We start from the raw sequence: 19,229 nt of genomic DNA, 5'->3' as shown, positions 1-19,229 counted from the left end.
CAAACACAGACTGGGGAGTCCATCTTGGCTTTTTGATGGGTGGCTAGAGAGCAGACACCAGATACCTTAGCTTCCAGGTAGGGTTAGACATCACCACAGCTCATCAGTGAATCAGAATGATTAACTCCATCCATCAGAAACTGACCTACTGGAGCACCATCCAGCTCTCTCTAGAAGTGGTCAACCAAGTGTTATTAGCAGAGCATTCTATATACAGCCTCCTGCTGGTGTTTCTCAGCAACTGGCATCAGATAATTGGATCACCTAGTTTTGTATGGTCTAACTCAGATGTATCCCAGATGTCCCCTGCTAACGTGGCATGACAGACCATTACCAAGCACCAATCTAAGGATACTATACCGATCATTCACCCAAGGTATGAGAGTTGGGCCCTGTTGGGCAAGCTAGTGATTAGAGTGGCTCACACAAAGTGAGCAGACTTAGGGTTCCAAGAGGACTTTCTGAAGGAAGGAGCTCAAGTGAGAGCACGAGCAAGTGGAAGCAATGAAGTGAGCTATAGAAAATGGAGTAAGAGAGCAAGAGAGAGAGACTCAAGATGTGAGAACCTCAACACAATGTGTGACCAGCCTTCCCTTATTCAAATGTCACTAAAAGAGTAAAGAATGAAGTGACAATGATGGGTGCTCAAATCACCTGCAGCATACAAGTGTGCAGATACTATAAGTGTAGTGAATACACAAGCGGCATAGGCACAGGCGCCTTTACCCTCAACAACCTCCCGCTTAAAGGCGATTATTCCCCTAGTGAAAAGAGAACAAGAAGAAAGTGGCAGAGTATGAATGTGCATAAAGTTCAACAAGATGAGGAAAGACATCATCTTATCCAACGCCCATCAGCTTCCTAAGAAAGGCAAAACGCTTTGTTGAAAGACTTTTAGTAAACAAATCCATAGGATTTTAGTCAATTGAGATCTTGACAACCTCGATGAGCTTGTCCTCAACGATCTCTTTGATAAAGTGGCAGCACACCTCAATATGATTCGTCTTCACATGGAAGTCCAAATTCTCGGCCAACTGAATAGCACTCATAGAATCTGAGAACCTCCTTGCAAGCCTCAATAGCTCCAATACACTTTGCCTCTATAGTAGATAGAGCCATGCATTTCTACACCCTTGTTGAGCTAAAATATGCATTACTTGCTGATTAGCCTCTTAAACAGCCCCAAAACACACTAAAAATGCTCTTTTAGAGTAAAACCCTAAAACGGGGAGCGGTTTGAGAGAGTTCAGTGGAAACCCTAAAACGGGGAGGGGTTCAAGAAAGTTTAGTGGAAACCCTAATTTTTGGGGCACCCTTCCACATCTATAAATAGACAGGCTGCCCCCATTCAACAATCATCCTTATTTTGCAAGTTACACCAGCCCACACACCCTCTGCTGCTGTTGGCGCCCAGTTTCCAGCCTACAGCCTGCCTCCATCTGCTGTCCAGCCATCATCGACTATAGCCACATCATCTTCAGCCTGTCCATTGCTGTAGGCGATAGCTCTCAACTACTGGCGACTGCTCCAGGCTGTCCCAAACTGCTGTTCAGCCTGCTGTCCATTATCTCTAAGGTCAGCCAGCCAGTGTTTTCAGCATTGCAGGCCTTGACACTCTCAGACACTGTTTCAACCTACTGTTCACAGTTTCCAACCTCCGATCGGTGGTACACTGCTGCATTTACCAGTTTCCAGCCTCCAAACTGCTGCGTTTTGGTGACCAGCTTGCTGCCATTCACTATTCAGCACTCCTACACTCCGACTGGTGGTCACAAACTTGGGATCCGTCTTCGTTGGACGTCATACTCCGAGATTGCTCTGCCCTTGAGCACACTGTACACTCTTACATTCATTTACAGCATTCATTCACTTTAGAGTTGTGTTCTCTCTCTCCCTCCTTCTGTTTGTGTTGAGTTTTTGTGTTTGAGTTTTGAGTTTTGTGTTTAGGGTTTGAGTTTTTGAGTTTTGCATTTAGGGTTTGAGTTTTGCCCTCTGTGTCTGTATCTATCTCTTTGTGTTTTTTTCATGGTCGTACACTCTGTGTGTCCTCAGTGCAAACCCTAGCAGTTTCCTTCACATGGTATCAGAGCCGGTGCTCTTGTAAAGAGTATCCTGCGGATATTGTGGAGAGCTAGTCTTTGTGCAAGGCACACAATACGACTCGTAACCGAATCACAATGTCCTAGATACCTTCTTCTCCAGTTCCTATGATGTCTTATTAGGCTTCTCCATCATTCAAGGCCTTGAGATGGCATTATGGACTTGATGAGGAGGACGACACTCCACCTTCACCAGATTTTACTAACATGACAGAGGACTTTGAGGAGTACTATCGCAACAAGTACGGTGATGTTTACACCCCTCCTATCAATTTTGCTACCACATCCGGACCGGTTGGTGAGGTTAACCACCTCTCCGATCATGGAGGACATACAGCATCTAGAATGTTTGGCAATCCATCTTCATCATCTCAACTAGGTCTAATGTTAGGTTTGTATCATTCTTTTGTGTTGCATGAATCAAAACCCTCGCATGTTTCTTCTTTTGAGGTACAAGATCCGGATGGCTTTGCATATATGAACTTCAATAGAGGGGGCTCACAAAGCAAACGAATTTCAAGTACATCTACAAATTCTGTTTCATTTGAGCATGTCACACACACTTTTTACTTCCCTCCTATTCCACCCTCTTCTATATCACACCTCTCATCATCTTTCCAAAACCTTGGATTACACTCCACATCTGCATCACACCCTAGGGTTTGGATCTTCCATTTCCGCTCCTTCTCCGCCCCATTCTCTACCTCTTTGCACCATGATACTTCATTAGGGAAAATGCCACCCTTTAACTCAGTGCCTCTCACCTTTCAGCACATGAGTACACCCATAACTCCTGGGACGACTGTGATGGGCATCCCCCTCACTATCCCCAGCTTCGCATCTCCCATGACCACTCATAAGCAAGGGTTTCCATCCTCAACTTGTAGTGCATCTTCACACTCTCCTTGGGTTACACCTACACAGGGATTCCCATCTTCTGCTCACCGTGTTCCCATCCCACCTCCTTGGGTTCCTCATGTGGCTACCATGCTCATGCCTAGTCAACCCATCCCTACCTATGGATCCACCTTGCACACTACACACATGCCTGGTGGACACTCTAGGGCCCATTCCCAAGTGTACTCCACTCCCCCATCCTACCCACACTACACTTTTTCACACTATCTATCTTTAAGCACTACCACTCCTATTGCAACGGCCAAGAATGCCTTCACGGATAAGACACGTTTTAACGGGTCAAATTTCACCACTTGGTCTAATTTCATGCAACAAGTGCTTGAATCTCAGGGTCTTTGGGACCTCATCATTGGTCTAGAGTCTATATCGGACCCTCGACTAGCCCACCCTGATTACATCCGTCAGTGGAGAGCCCGCAATGCCACAGCCAATGTTGAGCTGATGCAGGGATTGCTTCTTGAGTTTCACTCCCAATTGCAGTACTTCCCGCTCGCGTCAGAGCATTGGAGTCACCTTCTCGACTGCTATGCGGCTCGTGATACTACTCGGCACATCAATCTCGACTTTGAGCTTCAAGAGTTCTCTATTAAAGAAGGGGATGATCAGAAAGCCAAGCTAGCTGAATATAGACCGTTACTTGCCGAGTTCGCCACTACTGGCTCTCCAAAGTCAGATGACGATCAAGTTACATTCTTCTTGAATAAGTTGCCCGACAAGTACTTCAATTTCATTCAACACATCATCTCCCAACCTAGATTGCCAACCTTCTACGAGTTTGAGTGCTAGTTTTTGCGTTACGCAAGGCTGTATAATCAAGTCCACAAAAAATCCTCATCACAGCCTTATTCAGAGCAGAGGAGGTTGATTGCCTCTTCTTCGAGAGGGACAACCTCTCGTGGCAAGAACTCGCTAGATGCAAAGGCAAGCCAATCAAAGGGTGACTCCTCTTCCTCAGATGGAACCAAAGAATCTAGACCTATCTGACAACTCCTCCCTAAGAAAAACCGGTTTTGCACACATTGCCAGAGAGCAGACCACGTGGACGAGGAATATCACTCCAAGGCCCAAGGTCTTCCACCTAAAAAGCCTGAGCATGCCGCTGCGACTGCATAGTCCAGTGGGGCTACGCCCTCTGCTCCTGCTTCATCTGCTCCTTAAGCACCCATTGTTGTTGATGTTGGACATCTGGCTTGAGTACAGCCTCAGTGGCCCATCTCTTTCGCTACCCCTGAGGGATTGGCTGATTGATCTGCAGGTTCCAATCCTGTTGCACTTCATGCACCCATCTCACCTTCCTCTCCACCTCGTCAGGCATTCCCTTGGCAGAGCCCTGCTACTGGACATACGCGATGGTAGCCACCTTCTGTTGAGAAACCCTTCACCCGCAGTTTGCGTTTTTGTGTTTTGCATTTAGGGTTTGCAGCCCCAAAAAGTGGCACCATCCTAGACTGACTATGCCTATCTATAGGCCACTCTCTCATTCATTCCTCACGGCTGATTCATTCAATCCGTCACCTCTTCTCTCTAGCCTATCCCTTCAGGAGGACATTGCGGTCACCTCTTCTCTCTAACCTCTCCACTACCCTCACATTCTTTTAGGAGGACATTCAGATCTTCATCATTCCATTTATCAGAGTTTCTTCTCTCTTCTCTTCTCCATGTCTGCTGAGTTCACTCCGTGTTTCTCCCCGCAAACCCTACTGTCTTGCTGGTACATTACCTTTTGACATGGTATCACAGCTAGATCTGCTCAAACAGAGGCAAAGATCCTCCACTCCAATGAAGGCAAAGACCAGTGGCGGGTTCGGCATTCACTTCTCTTCTTCTTCCGCTACATCAAAATCTCGTTTTTGCAGATTTTAGGTGTTTCAGTTTGCTGCCCACACCCCATTCATGGAGAACATCTCAGCCGAAGCTGTCCATTGCTGTCTCCATTAGTTAGCACCTAATTTTCAGCCCTCTTCACGCAGTTTGGAGCTGATTCCAGCCAGGCAACTGCTATTCCTGTGCAGACCTGCTACCGTATAGCCTGCCACATCATCACAGCCCTCTTGCCTGAGTGTTTAGTCTTTCTCTCTCCTATAGGTTGTTCTGCCTGCGTTTTTAGTCTTTTTCACCTGCTGCCTACGTTTTTAGTCTTTCTCTCTCCTGCAGACTGTCCTACCTGCGTTTTTAGTCTTTCTCTCTTCTACAGGCTGTCCTACCTGCGTTTTTCTACTGGTTGCAACCTCTTACTACTGGCCGTATCCTTCTCCCACTGGTAGCTCACTTCTAGCCCTTCCACTACCCTCCCACCCCTTGAGGCGGACATTGCGGTTCGTGGTTCATGGTGGCTGACCTCTTTCTTCTTCAGCAAGGCACAATGGTATCCATGGCTTCTTTACCAATAGATGACCAAACTACTGGGTGCTCCTACTGTGGCATCACCGAACACATCACCAATGCTTACCGACTTCGACCTTTGCTCCCCAAAACCCCCCGCGTAGTATATGCATCTTCCACCAGACACTCCTTGTGCCACCTCTCCTTTCTGGGCCACTGAGATCGTTCTACATCGGCTATCAGAGTACTATGCTCATGGCAATAAGACGCATCCAATGCGCACTAAGTCCTTTCGAGCACATGGAGGATCGATTGGCGCTACAACCTCCTAGAGACCGTCGCAATGCTAGTGGCAATCTTCTCCCACCTATTTTCGAGTACAGTGGCTACTATGGCCCGCGATTCTACAATCCACTCCATCCAGAGACAGTGATTGTTTGATACCGTCTCCTCGTCAATCTGCTCCTTCAAGAGATAGTGGTTGCTCGACTCCTTCCTCTTCTTCGGCTACCCAATCCGCTCCACTAAGAGACAGCGACCGTTGCCCACCTCTCGCTCATTTTGAGCCTCACCCTTCCCCACCCTTGACTACTCCGGTTCGAGCGACTACCTTTGGGAGCTCTTCGGTACCCCAGATACCTTCTTCGGCACGACTGGTGACACTTCCTTTGTCATAAGACATTTCGGAGTCCGTGATTCATGAGTTTTTGAATTCTCTATCTACTTCAGAGCGGGATTCAGAGGGGAATGTTACTTCTTTGCCCTCAAAGGAGGCATCTACTTCTTCGACTTCAACAGGGGCCCCTCCACCTCCCACCTCAGAGAGGGAACCTACTCCACATGAAATTATTCACCCATCCTCTACTTTCTTGGGATGGCTGTCTTCGACCACTCATCTCTTCTACTGATACCCAGGATCTTCAAGTACCACCTAGATCGGGACCTCGAAGGTTCAGCCACGACTTGGTGATGAGGCCTTCGTATTCCTTCCAGCATGGATGCACGGAGCTAGCGGCTTCTCTCCCGAGGTTGAGTTTTGGGTTCTTCAATTCACTCGGTCTATTGTTCATTACTGCAAGTTACCTTTCAGATGGAAATCTTGGATCTTTGGGATCCCCTACATCTTCTTTCTCCTCTTCTTCTTATTGTCTTGGTCACTTGGTCAGCATGGAGCCAACTCCCAAGATCGAGTACGAGCATATCCTTATGATTCTCGGCACCACACAAAGTCCGACATTCCTCCTATGTATTGCATGTTTTCATCATCTTTGTACTAGGGCGCTTCGGCAAGTGAACAATTTCCCCACGAGATAAACTGTCCAAGTGGCACCTACTGCTTGAGCATTCTTCTGCATATAGCATTGCATCTCCACCTCACTCTTCTCTTGTTCCCCTTTTTGGGCCTGAGAGGGGGTGTTGAGAAACCCTAAACCCTTCACCCGCAATTTGCGTTTTTTGCGTTTTTGCGTTTTGCGTTTAGGGTTTGTAGCCCCAAAAAGAGGTGTCATCCTAGATTGACTCTGCCTATTTATAGGCCACTCTCTCATTCATTCCTCACGGCTGATTCATTCAGTCTGTCACCTCTTCTCTCTAGCCTCTCCATTACCCTCACATCCCTTCAGGAGGACATTGTTGTTCGTGGTTCGTGGCTGTCTTCATCATCTTCCTTGTGCTACGGCACCCTTGTTTCCTTGTATCACATTCACTCCATGATTCAGATCTTCATCATTTCATTTATCAGAGTTTCTTCTCTCTTCTCTTCTCTTCTCCATGTTTACCGAGTTCACTCCGTGTTCCTCCCCGCAAACCCTACTGTCTCGCTGCTACGTCATCTTTTGACACCTTCTTCGAACCCCATGCCTCTAGGTTCTTTCGGATACCCTAGATCAGTCTAGCATTCATTTTTTGCACTCTTAGAGTCGGACCCATAGGATTCATTATCCTTAGTTTTCCCATTTTTTTGTCTTCCGCTGCATTTACTCACACACATACACATTCATTGCATTTATTTTGATTTAGATTTTCTTTCTGTTCTGTTTTGCTTTGGAGCATCTCACCACTAGCCTCTGTGTTTGCAAATTCTCATCTCTTTTGCAAGGTTTTGTCTTTCAGTGTAGGGCTAACTTGCAGATTGCTTTGGTCCTCTCTGGGCTAGAGACGTGGAGATGCGCACCGTTCCTTTCATGGTTTCATCATCCTAGGAGTGCTTGCTCTTCTTTCAGCATGGCGGTTTCCCCTCCCGAGGCGAATCGTGCAACATCTCTCTCGATGTTATCATGGCAGTGACTTCTACCTTGCTCTTCTAGCGGGGTGCTTCATTCACTACATCCACTTCATCTTCTTTCATTCCTTATGGTTCTCTGCACCATATGAAGACCGACATCAGGCTCCTCTTCCTTCATCAGCGTCTACATCCAGGTTGAGAGGGGGTTCCTACCCTTCTTGGTATTCTACGGGCTTCAACACTTTGTCTTCGACATCGGCTTCTTTCCCCCTTTTGTACCTTACCCTTTGCATTGCATGATTACATCATCCTTGTACTAGGGCGCTTAGGCAAGTGAACAATTTTTCCACAAGGCACATTGTCCAAGTGGCACCTCCTACATGAGCATTCTTCAACATGTAGCATACTTTGCATCTCATTCTACAGAGCACCACTTACACGGATCCTAAGTTGTTTTCACCGGCAGCTGTTGTTACCACACCACCATCCTTCTTCATCACATGGATACCTCATCACCTATTTTTCATCACCATCGACACCATGAGTGCATGGGTTAGCTTGTACTGTTTTGTGACGTGTTGGGTGTACTCTCTCCTCCCGTCTTCTAGGTAACTTTTACTCAATCGGCCACATTCCATCAAATTTACTTCACTTATTCACCAAAAAAAAAAAAAATCCATGTAGTTCCATCCACCTTTGTAGAGCTTGGTAGGCCACTGGACAGCCGATGTGCACCCTTTGTCCAATGCCCTATCCTCTCTAGGGTGACTACTTGGATTCTCTTGGTGAGATAACCATCGCCTCTGTAGTCTTGGTAGGCCACTGAGCAGCCGACGTGCACCCTTTGTCCAATGCCTTGGTTGATTTGGGGTGGAACGCCTTAGGGTACATAAACATTACAATGGCTGGCCTAACCTTTCGGCTCATTTTTGGGCTTGAGAGAGGGTGTTGAGCTAAAATATGCATTACTTGCTAACTAGCCTCTTAAACAGTCCCAAAACACACTAAAAATGCTCTTTTAGAGTTAAACCCTAAAACGGGAAGCGGTTTGAGAGAGTTCAGTGGAAACCCTAAAACGAGCAGTGGTTTGAGAGAGTTTAGTGGAAACTCTAATTTTTGGGGCGCCCTTCCACATCTATAAATAGACAGGCTGTCCCCATTCAGCTATCACCCTTGTTTGCAGGTTACACCAGCCCATACACCCTCTGCTGCTGTTGGCGCCCAGTTTCCAACCTACAACCCACCTCCATTTGCTGTCCAGCCATCATCGACTGCAGCAACATTATCTTCAACCTGTCCATTGCTGTAGGTGACAACTCTCAGCTGTTGGCGACTGCTCCAAACTGTCCCAGACTACTATTCAGCCTACTATGCATTATCTCCAGGGTCAGCCAGCCTGCGTTTTCAGCATTGCAAGCCCTGACACTCTCAGACACTCTTTCAGCCTGTTGTTTATAGCAGACTATGCACAGTTTTTCAGACTCCGATCGGTGGTACACTGCTGCATTTACCAATTTCCAGCCTCCAAACTACTGCATTTTGGTGATCAACCTGCTGCCATTCACTATTCAGCACTCCTACACTCCAACTGGTGGTCACAAACTTGGAATCCGTCTTCGGTGGACGTCACACTCCGACATTGCCCTTCCCTTGAGCACACTATACACTCTTACATTCATTCACTTCAGAGTTGCGTTCTCTCTCTCCCTTCTTCTGTTTGTGTTTGAGTTTTTTGTGTTTGAGTTTTGAGGGTTTGAGTTTTTTAGTTTTGTGTTTAGGGTTTGAGTTTTGCCCTCTATGTCCGTGTCTGTCCCTTTGTGTTTCTGTCGTGGTCGTACACTCTGTGTGTCCTCAGTGCAAACCCTAGCAGTTTCCTTCACACCTGGACATCTAAGAAACACCACCTCCAACCAAGATGAAGACATAGCCAAAGGTGGACTTCGTACTATCTACATGTCTTGCATACTCGGAGTTAATGTACCCCATGACTCTTGTATCCTAGCTACTACAACATACATGCATATTTGCAATGCCTTTAAGGTATCTCATGATATCCATCATGGCATCCCAATGACACCGGCCACATGTAGCCATATAGGGTGCCACAACTCCCACTGCAAATGCTATATCAGGAAGAGTGGCTATCATGACATGCATCAAACTGCCCACTGCAACAGATAGATAAAGCATATTAGCCATCTCGGCCTTCTTTCCATTAGACTACGGACAATTGGCTTAAAGGATAGCCAATAGGCTTAACATCTTGCATATGAAACCGCTCAAGGATCTTCTAGATACACTTCTACAAGCAAAGGAGCCCCTTAGAGTGATCGCACGTGATACGCATCCCAAGTAAATGTGAGACCTATCCCATGTCCTTCATCTCAAAGCTCTTCTTGAGTTAACTTTCCAAGGCATCCAACTCATCATGAGCGCTCCAAGCAATCAACATATCATCCACATAGAGTTCCAAAATCATCATGCTGCCATCATGGGCCTTCTTCATGTATAAACACAGATCCATGTCACTACAAGTACATCTCTACAAGTGCATAAAAGCATCGAACTTGCAATACCATTCCCTAGGTGCCTACTTAAGGCCATAAAGGCTCTTTCTCAATTTGCACACTAGGTGTTTCCTACCTTTTTCCTCAAAGCCCTTAAGCTACTGCATATAAATCTCATCATGCAAGTCCCCATGTAAGAAAGCCATCTTGACATCCATCTAATAGAGATCTAGATCTAGCTGCACAACCAAAGCCAATACCAAGCATGGAGTAGTCATCTTGACTACACAAGAGAAGATTTCATCGAAGTCAACACCATGCTCTTGCTTAAAACCCTTAGCAACCAATCTGACCTTGTAGGTTAGCTAAGGACGTCCAAGGATATACTCTTCAACTTATATATCCACTTGAAAGACAAAGCACGCTTTCCACTAGGCAACAAAACTAAATCCCACATATGATTTTCCTACAGTGAGTCATACTCTGACTACATGACCCGCTCCCAAGGGGTGAGAGTCACTTCTAGGAAGAGGGCTATGTAGTCTGAGATTGACTCGTTGCATAAGAATTGTATGTGGAAATTTGTTTCCTTGCTTAGTGGCAAGCAAGCTTTGTCTTGTAAGTGGGTGTACAAGTTGAAAAATACCCTTGGAAACCCCAAGCCTACATACAAGGCTAGATTGATAGCAAAGGGTTTTAAGCAAAAGCATGGTGTTGACTTTTATGAAATTTTCTCTCCTATAGTTAAGATGACCATCCTATGCTTAGTCTTAGCTTTGGCTACACAACTTGACTTGGACTTGCAAGTGTAGGCAAACTATCATATGTAGAAACAACTCAAGAAATACACACAAAACTGAGGTACTCCAAAGTAAACTACTTCCTCCATCAAAACAAGTAACAGGTAGATTATAGCACCTAAAGTCCTTATCTGACTCAAATTGAGGTTCACAAGCAAGAGATGACAAGGCATGACAAACATGACTGCAAACAAAAGACTCATTAGTATCTATCACCGTAACATAATCCGTGGAGAGCGTAAATCAATCAAGCCAACATTTCTCTCTAGTAGACCACCGCAAAACAAGCTATGGAGCCTGTCCATCCTTCCAACATCATGGTCATGGGCCACTAGAGCATCATCTGCTGCAAGAGTTGGTTGTGAAGAAACAAGGGGCTCCTCCTAAAATATCACCATGTGTACCTCAAGGACCTGCTCAAGCTACAATGCATTTTCTCCCCATAGAAAACAATATCATGGCTGCAGATGCCCTTCCCAGCCTCTGCGAATCCCATAGGCAATAGCCCATCTTACATGCATCTCCATAACCAAGAAAGATACATTTTACAGACTTAGGATCTAGCTTATTGCACTTATTCTTGGGAACATGACAAAAAGCCTAGCAACCAAAGACACGTAAATGAGTATATAATCGAGGTTTTCCAAACTATTCCTCCTCTACAATCTGATAGTCAAGAGCAATGCATGGGGATCATTAATCACATGTACGGCAGTAGTAACTACCTCAGCCCAAAAGTGCTACGAAAAGCCTGCTTATCTAAGCATGCTACAAACTTGCTCCTAAATCGTCCTATTCATATACTCCATCATACCATTGTGGGATGGGATACATAAGGTAGTCCACTAGCGCTTAATATCCCTCTCATTACAAAAATACTTAAAGGCTTTAGATACATACTCACCTCCGTTGTCAGATTGTAGATTCTTTAGTCTATACCCACACTGGTTTTCAACAAAAGTAAGCCAACGTTGAAACGTAGCCAAGGCTTCTGATTTCTACTTTATGGGATATGCCCACACCTTATGTGAGTAATCATCACTGAAAGTAACGAAATACTTCACGCCACCTAACAAATTGCAAGGCATAGATCTACAAACATCAGAATTAACAAGAGCTCAAGACTCACCCATACACATAATTCAAGACTTCTTATCCGAATCATGAGTCTGCTTGCCATAAAGACAATGATCACAAGAATCAAACACTTAATAGTCGAGGGGAAAAAGAGATAAGAATTTTCATTCCCTGTCAAAGGCGACGATGCCATAATGATACATACGGTATTGCACAACCACTATCAAAACATGGTTGATAGACCCATATACAAGTAAGGAATAAAGAGTGTCAAAGTTAGTACCTCGTGCCATGACAAGATTTCCATTAGGAATCTCCAAAGGATACAACATAGCTTGCATCATCCAATTGTCTAAGAAAAAGTAAGCATTTAGTCAAAGCTGAAACATGGTGTATATCATGCAAAGTAAACATACTACCTCAAGCAAACTGCAGTTGGACATCTCCAACACCAACAATATCCAATGCCAAGTCAGTACCTAATTTGAAAAATACTGTCATCTTGCAATAGGAGTGAAACCACTCTTAATGAGAAATAATATAAAATGAAGCCCTTGAATCAATCAAACAATATTGAGCATAGGTGGACAAGACATCAGTCAACTGGGAGACATCAAGAGAAGAAGCTACAAGTATTTAATCATCATTATAATCAGTCACCATGACATTAATCTCTTCAATCTTGATGCTCGACTTGCTAAGGACAATATTGCAATCATTATTCTTTCCCTGCACTTTACCCTTTTCCTTTTGCTTATCTCTCATCACACATTGTATGGCACTATGACCAAATATGACCTTGCTTCCTATAATAATGACAAGACAATGTAGACTTACAACCACGTGACTTTTTAAGAGACTATCCACATGACTGAGAACGAGACTACTGAGAGTCTCTCCCACCGCGGTCATTACTACTCTTACCATTATTACCTCCCATTGTCAAAGCATGAGAACTAAAAGAAGCATCAATATTCTTTCTCTTAGCCTCTTCATTCAAGAGTGCACCCTCTACATCCTACAATTTCAGCCCATCAACAAGCATATTTGCATACATAGCAGTACAAAATGTGTCCCATGACTCAAGCAATGTAACCAGCAAAAAAAAATGGGAGGAAGATTATCCTTAAAGTCAATCCCATGCAGAGACGAGTGGCTAAAAATAGAATGAAATTCATTTAAGTGGATAGACATAAACTCTCCTCCATATGAACGTCCATGAATTGCTTCAACCAATATATTTAAGAGCTAAGGCTCTACTTGTCATAGACATTACGAATCTGATCCCATAATTCCTATGTGGTTTACCCTTTAGAGACAACATTATAGAAAATTGCAGATTTACATATCTCATCCAATTCAACCTAATTCTCTGCATCAAAGTATTTGGGCTTTACACCCTCATGTCTCAATGGCTTAATCTGCAATTTCTACACCAGAACCTGCCAGATTCGTGCCTTCCAATAGCTGTAGTTTGTGCCATCCATCTTGTCAATGTTAAAGATAGAATTGTTATTTGATCCACCAACCATAATGCAATAAACAAAAGCACAGCCCAAGACAAACAAGCTGCTGTAATCGAGAGCAAAATAGGCCCAAATCGAGACCAAGATAGTGGCTAAACAAATGAAATCAACAAAAAGTAGGGCTAACCACTAGCTGCCAATAAATGACAGTCAAGTCAAAGCATCAGCCCTTATAAATGATGCATAAACTTGCAATTACAATAACTACCAGGTATATCCTGCAAGAAGTGGGATATGTACAAACCACTAGGAATCACTAAGCATGCAACTAGTATCGAGAACTATCAAACTCAATGTATTAGAGTGGAATACATCCAATAGGCAGAACTGTCGTGTATGTAGTAGGTCTCAAGGATAATGGGAGAAAACTGCCATATACACAACTGACTAAGCAAGTGTAAAGAGGCTCAATCGTGCACTTGAAGCCATGATAAGAAAGTGGTTAGGAGGGAAACCAGTCGCAGTCAGTCCGTCAATCCACGTCACAATCTCTATCTCGATCTCAGCAGTTTCTGCAGCAATCTTCATGGTCACAACAATCGGAACGCTGGTCTTCTCAATCTCAATCAAAAGATCTTGATCTTGGCAGTCTTCGCAACAATCCTCGTGGTGACAACGATCAGAACGCCCATCTTCTCAGTCTTGGTCATCACTTCAGCGGTCCTCGCGATCCCAATCCACATGATCCTGCCAATCATACTGATCTACCATATATGTCCTTCAATGAAACCTGCAAAATGCAAAGAAAAGGGCTGCTACTAATGAAAACCCAACCTCCAAACGGATGGCATAAGTCTGTGTGGGCCCTTCAAGATTCAGAAAATTTATAATGAGGTCCAACTTTCAAGACAGTATGTGATGCAGTCAACCACTGCGCACATGCAACCCCTGTACAGCTTGCAAAGGCGTACCAGAAATGAGGATTGATGATGTGCAGACCAAGGCAGCTTTCTGTCAGCCAAAATCAGTATTGTTGGCTGAGGAAAGAAGCAGCTGTGCAGGAGAAGATAACCACCTATTCAAGAGTTGGAAGAGGCAAGGTGACAGAATACTGGTCAAAGAATAAACCTGCATGCAGAAGACCATGGTGAGACGACACTGCGCCCACACACTGTAATGCCTGCACCAAACCTAATCCCTTTGTTGAATTATGGCACCTCAAGTGACATAAACCTCTTCAATTTTTGCTTGTGCATCTTTGCATTTACGCTTTCAGACTCAGTAAAGAAGAAGACTCAATTGCTGGAAATAAGATACAACCCACTCGTTTAAGAGTAAAAATATCATTAAAACAGGTTTCTTGCTTGTCTGTCTATGCATTTGATTTGTCATGGGATCATAAGGTAGAAAGGCAAATCCTTGTCATACTCTTATTAGTTGCACCTTATGCAAACCATCATAAAGAAAGATAATTCTGAATGACAAACAAATATCCCTGGCTAAAATTATCTGCACGCATTCTAATTACAGTGACAAAAGGTTGATATTAATGATACATAGCAGATTCAAAACTGAAATTCCAGATCTACTTATTGAAGCTTTGCTTCTACAGAACTGAGTACTTCACATGGCAAATCGAATTAACTGAACAAAACAGAGGTTCTTCAGTAGCACATTTCTGAGGCTAATGAGCCAATAACCTGCAAAAGGCAGAAGGCACAAGCATACAGGATAATCTTCTTGAAAAAGGTTATTCATCTGAATCTTTTTCAAAAGGATAACCTTTTTGACAAAAGCCATTCAGCCGAGTTTACTTCCAAAACACTAATCAAAGACCAAATAGTCTCTCTCAGGTTCTAAGATGAGCATCAAAGCAGTGCATCTTTGCACATCATCCATAATATGATAAATTCGAGAAAGTGCTAAACGGGATATACAATTGTCACTAGGAAAGTGTTAGATGGGCTATACAATCATCAGTAATCTTCTCATTCTTGAATAAAAGAGACCATCAATAAAAGGTAAGCTATGCAAAGGTCTGGAGTCAGCATGGATGGTTTCTATGATAAAAAGATAAGTGTTTCTTGACCCTTTTTTTTTCTTAAAGCTGCATAAATAAACAACAGGAGAGCATGCCTGCAAATTACGTGTTGTAGAAAAGCTCAAAAACTAGCATGGATTCAAAAAATATCTGCCCACATAAATTAAAATATTTGAAAGGGACCACTTTATAACAGCACAAGGTTGTAACAAACCGCTACAGACTCACAAACCTCTTCTGGAACAGACTGAAGTAAGTTTCCCTGTACCCAAAGACCCTCCAACTGTTGTAATTTCCCAATGCTGGCAGGAAGTTTGGAAAGCCAGTTGCCTGAAAGCCCAAGCCTCCGAACCTGTGGACAGATGACCGGACAAGCAGCATAATCAATCTCCAATCAGCAAACTACAGACAAATCATCAAGCTCAAGCACATGAAAAAAAAAATCACAATAAAACTATAGCCAAAGTGTCAGCAATATGAAATCACATTATTGAGGGAAGCTCATGCAAAAGAATAGAAATACAAACCAACGTGACTTTATAAAACTATTGGCACAAGCTTATGAAGTCTCTGTAACCCTCATCAGCTGCCTATAATAACTTGCATATTAATCAGACTTCCAGATCCAAGCTTATGAAGTCTCTGTAACCCTCATTGGCTGCCTATAATAACTTGCATATTAATCAGACTTCCAGATCCAAGCTCAGCTTTGGCTTGTAAGGGTAACTTGTAAAGGAAATCCTAGAATTCATCAACTATATGACCCTGTCAACCAGCAGCCTTTGGAACATCAATGGACTAGAACTGGTCAAAATGCACTTGGAATAGCTTGTTTGTGAAATGCCTGGATATAACTTGCCGGTCACCCTGTATAGGGAATGTGTGCAGCTATTCTTGACTATCAAAAGATAAACTAGATGTCTTTGAAATCCAACAAAGGGTTTTTGAACTGGATTCAATGGAAATTGCTTGAAGGATATAATTTAGCAAGATGCCCAAAAATCTCTTCACCTAGATCCCAAGGAGAAACAAAGTCAAAATAATGAAGTGTGCTATAAAACACACTAGTCTTCAATACAACCAAGGCAGAAATGATCCTCCTGTTCCTGTTTTAGAGCAGTATTTATGATGTATACAAGGAACAAGGCTGCCCAACAGTGATTCAGTGAATCATTGCTGCACTCCAGCCCATAGGAAATCGTGGCACCTGCACACTCCCACACTATATCCTTGCAATAAACACACTACCTTGTCCAGGGCAAATCAACACTCGAGCTCCAGCAATCCATACTGCAAACCTACAAAGCCTCCAATCAGGAAGCAGTGAACCACAATCTCGGCATTCTCAGGCATTTATATGTGTAAGTGTGCACCAATTAAGTTGAAGACAGGATGACAATCCAAAAAAGATGATGGAGGGCAAAGAAACGGCCCTTTATGCTCCAGGCACGTCCAAGCAGTCTTGACAGGAGGAGCTAGCTGCCACATATGAATCAGCTGCCTATGTGCCTGCTATCCACCCACCACATCATCGGACCCCCACATAGTAGACCCATCCTAGGTCCTAGCAGACAGATGATTTGAGAGGGGGGTTTCCCAAGCCTGATGCAGTGAATCTCATGGGAGATTCTGGTGATGGTAAGAGATAATAGCCTGGATCCTCAAATAATCTCATGGGCACCACTTCGCTCAAGGATAAGGCCTCCCAACTTTGCATAGCTTTGTGCTTCTAGAATCTACCTATATCAGCCCTAGATAATCCTCTACTAGGTGGAGCCGGTACTAGTAATAGTCAAGCTTGTGTTGGTGGTGTTATTGTTAGCATACGTGTCTTTGTGTCTTCTTCCAATCTGGTCATCTCTTGTCTGTGAACCTCAGTCTCAGTCAAACATGGATTTTAGGAGCTCTGACATAGTCTTTGACCATCTCTTCGTCTTTCCTAGCATGTTTGGTGGAGGTCCTTCCTATCTTATGGCTGTCTCAAGCCTCTGGCATGTCCACAATGGGTAGCATGACAGGGCAGCCTATATTTCTTCATCCATGCAGGCATGTCAGCCACCTTGGGCAGTGCAGACAATTACCATGCGGGCCAGTATACTTGGATGGCCACATATGGGCCTGGCATCAATTTTTTCAGGACCAACCTGCATCAAGGCAGGTCAGCCAGCACGTCGGCGGCCAGTTGGATGGCCTTAGGCCTATATAGCCTGCCCCTCTCCACACTCACCATACTTGCGTTTAATCATCCAGCCTCCTTCATCATCATCATCACCTCCCTCCATCTATCACCCTCACTAATGCATCTCCACAAGTGAAGGGGCTGACAGTCGCAGCATTGTAATCTGTGTTCAATCAAAGTTATTCCTTCACTCACCCTATGTTCATCTTGTCTACTTCTTCTCTTCTCACTCCATATTCATGTTTTCTTTTCCATTGTGCACTCGCACATAGTACAATTTGCCAAGGTGAAAGGGCAGGCATTGTTGAAGTGGTGGAGCATCATGCTCAACTTGCTGTCTATTGCTGCCTTTTCATCCAGGTCCCAAGAAGGCTCCAAGTGCTGCATTTCAACATCGCCACCATCATCTTCCCTTGTGTTTGCAGCCTTACACCTTCACCTGCTGCGATTTGTGTTGCCAACTTCCCTACAACCCATGTTTGCTAATGTCATCATCTATTGAAGTACTTTGCTGAGAGGCAACATCCAGGATTGTTGACATCATCATAAAAAGGAAGTCATCATCTGGTCAACATTGGTTATGTTTTTTTTGTAGGTCTCAAAGGAATATCCATGACAAACAAGTATGATTAGCAATATCAAGTGGATCACGAACCAGGGAAACCACCAAAGTGACAACCAAGACCATGAACATCAGCGTTTTGACCACCATAACAATGAGGTGTCACAAAGACTGCCAAGACCATGAAAGAGATCATGATGGGAATTAACGTGTGAACCATGTCAAGTCAAACTCCCAACCACCTTCTTATTGTTAGAGGTAGAGTCATCCCCTGGACAAGCTGTGTTAGGGCTTCTGCACAGTTAGGGTTTGATTCAACAATGTACAGCATATGGCAGAGGACACGTCAGCAGCAGGCAGTACAGTGCCACGTCAGCAGCCACATCAGCAGTCTGCGCAGGTGCCACGTGGCAGCCTGCACTCGGGCAGTGCAGTCGGACAGTTATTTTGGCATTATTTTAAGTCGACCTGGTCATTTTTATGCCTTTTCTTTCTGCTTTATATAGCAGTTCTCCAGCACATTGTTGACAGATTATTATTCAGATTCTGATCTTGAGATCTGTTGGCTGAGACTGGCTGTGCTCAGGCTGACGGAGATCGAGGTCATCAAGTCGGAGACACACGCAGATATTTCCTCTGCCCCCATGTATATTTCTGCACTCTTATACAGCATACTACACTACAGATTTTCTGCGTTTACACTGTCTCCTTTTCTCTCTCTCTCTTCTCTCTGTGTTCACTCTCTCTCAGTCTTTGTCTTACACTTCCGCATCACTGCACTCTGACATGGTATCAGAGCAATGAAGATGGACTGACTAAGGGCTGAACCTATCTGAAGAGGAGATTTCAGCGCGACACAAGGCTGCATTTCCAGGATTCAAGGGCGAGTAGGAGGGCTGCGCATCGGATCAAGGCTGAAGCGAGTGTGGGTGTGCGGGAAAGGAGTCTAATCAGTGAATTTGCTGCAGGTTATTGCTGTTTAAAGGGGAGGAAGGCTGTGTTTTAGGTCTTCCATTGCAGATTTTACCTTTTCG

At 44.2% G+C, this 19,229-nt stretch overlaps 1 protein-coding gene across 7 annotated transcripts in view; it reads right to left on the bottom strand.

Annotated features, from left to right (window-relative positions):
• LOC148022976 (uncharacterized) overlaps positions 1-19,229 on the bottom strand; it is a 91,649-nt gene that overhangs the window by 31,272 nt on the left and 41,148 nt on the right. For all 7 annotated transcript variants that reach the window (XR_015693576.1, XR_015693575.1, XR_015693573.1 and 4 more), the window contains exon 4: positions 15,687-15,806. Coding sequence is in view for 3 of the 7 variants with exons in the window: in XM_087695928.1 (XP_087552054.1) it covers positions 15,687-15,806 (120 nt within the window). In the remaining 4 variants the exon portion in view is untranslated. The remainder of the gene's footprint in view (positions 1-15,686; positions 15,807-19,229) is intronic.

This window comes from Lygodium microphyllum, chromosome 16, assembly GCF_053477565.2.
Source record: "Lygodium microphyllum isolate KBCC chromosome 16, Lygodium_microphyllum_v1.1.10, whole genome shotgun sequence".
NCBI classification, from domain to species: Eukaryota; Viridiplantae; Streptophyta; class Polypodiopsida; order Schizaeales; family Lygodiaceae; genus Lygodium; species Lygodium microphyllum.
This window is presented reverse-complemented; position numbering and strand designations above follow the sequence as displayed.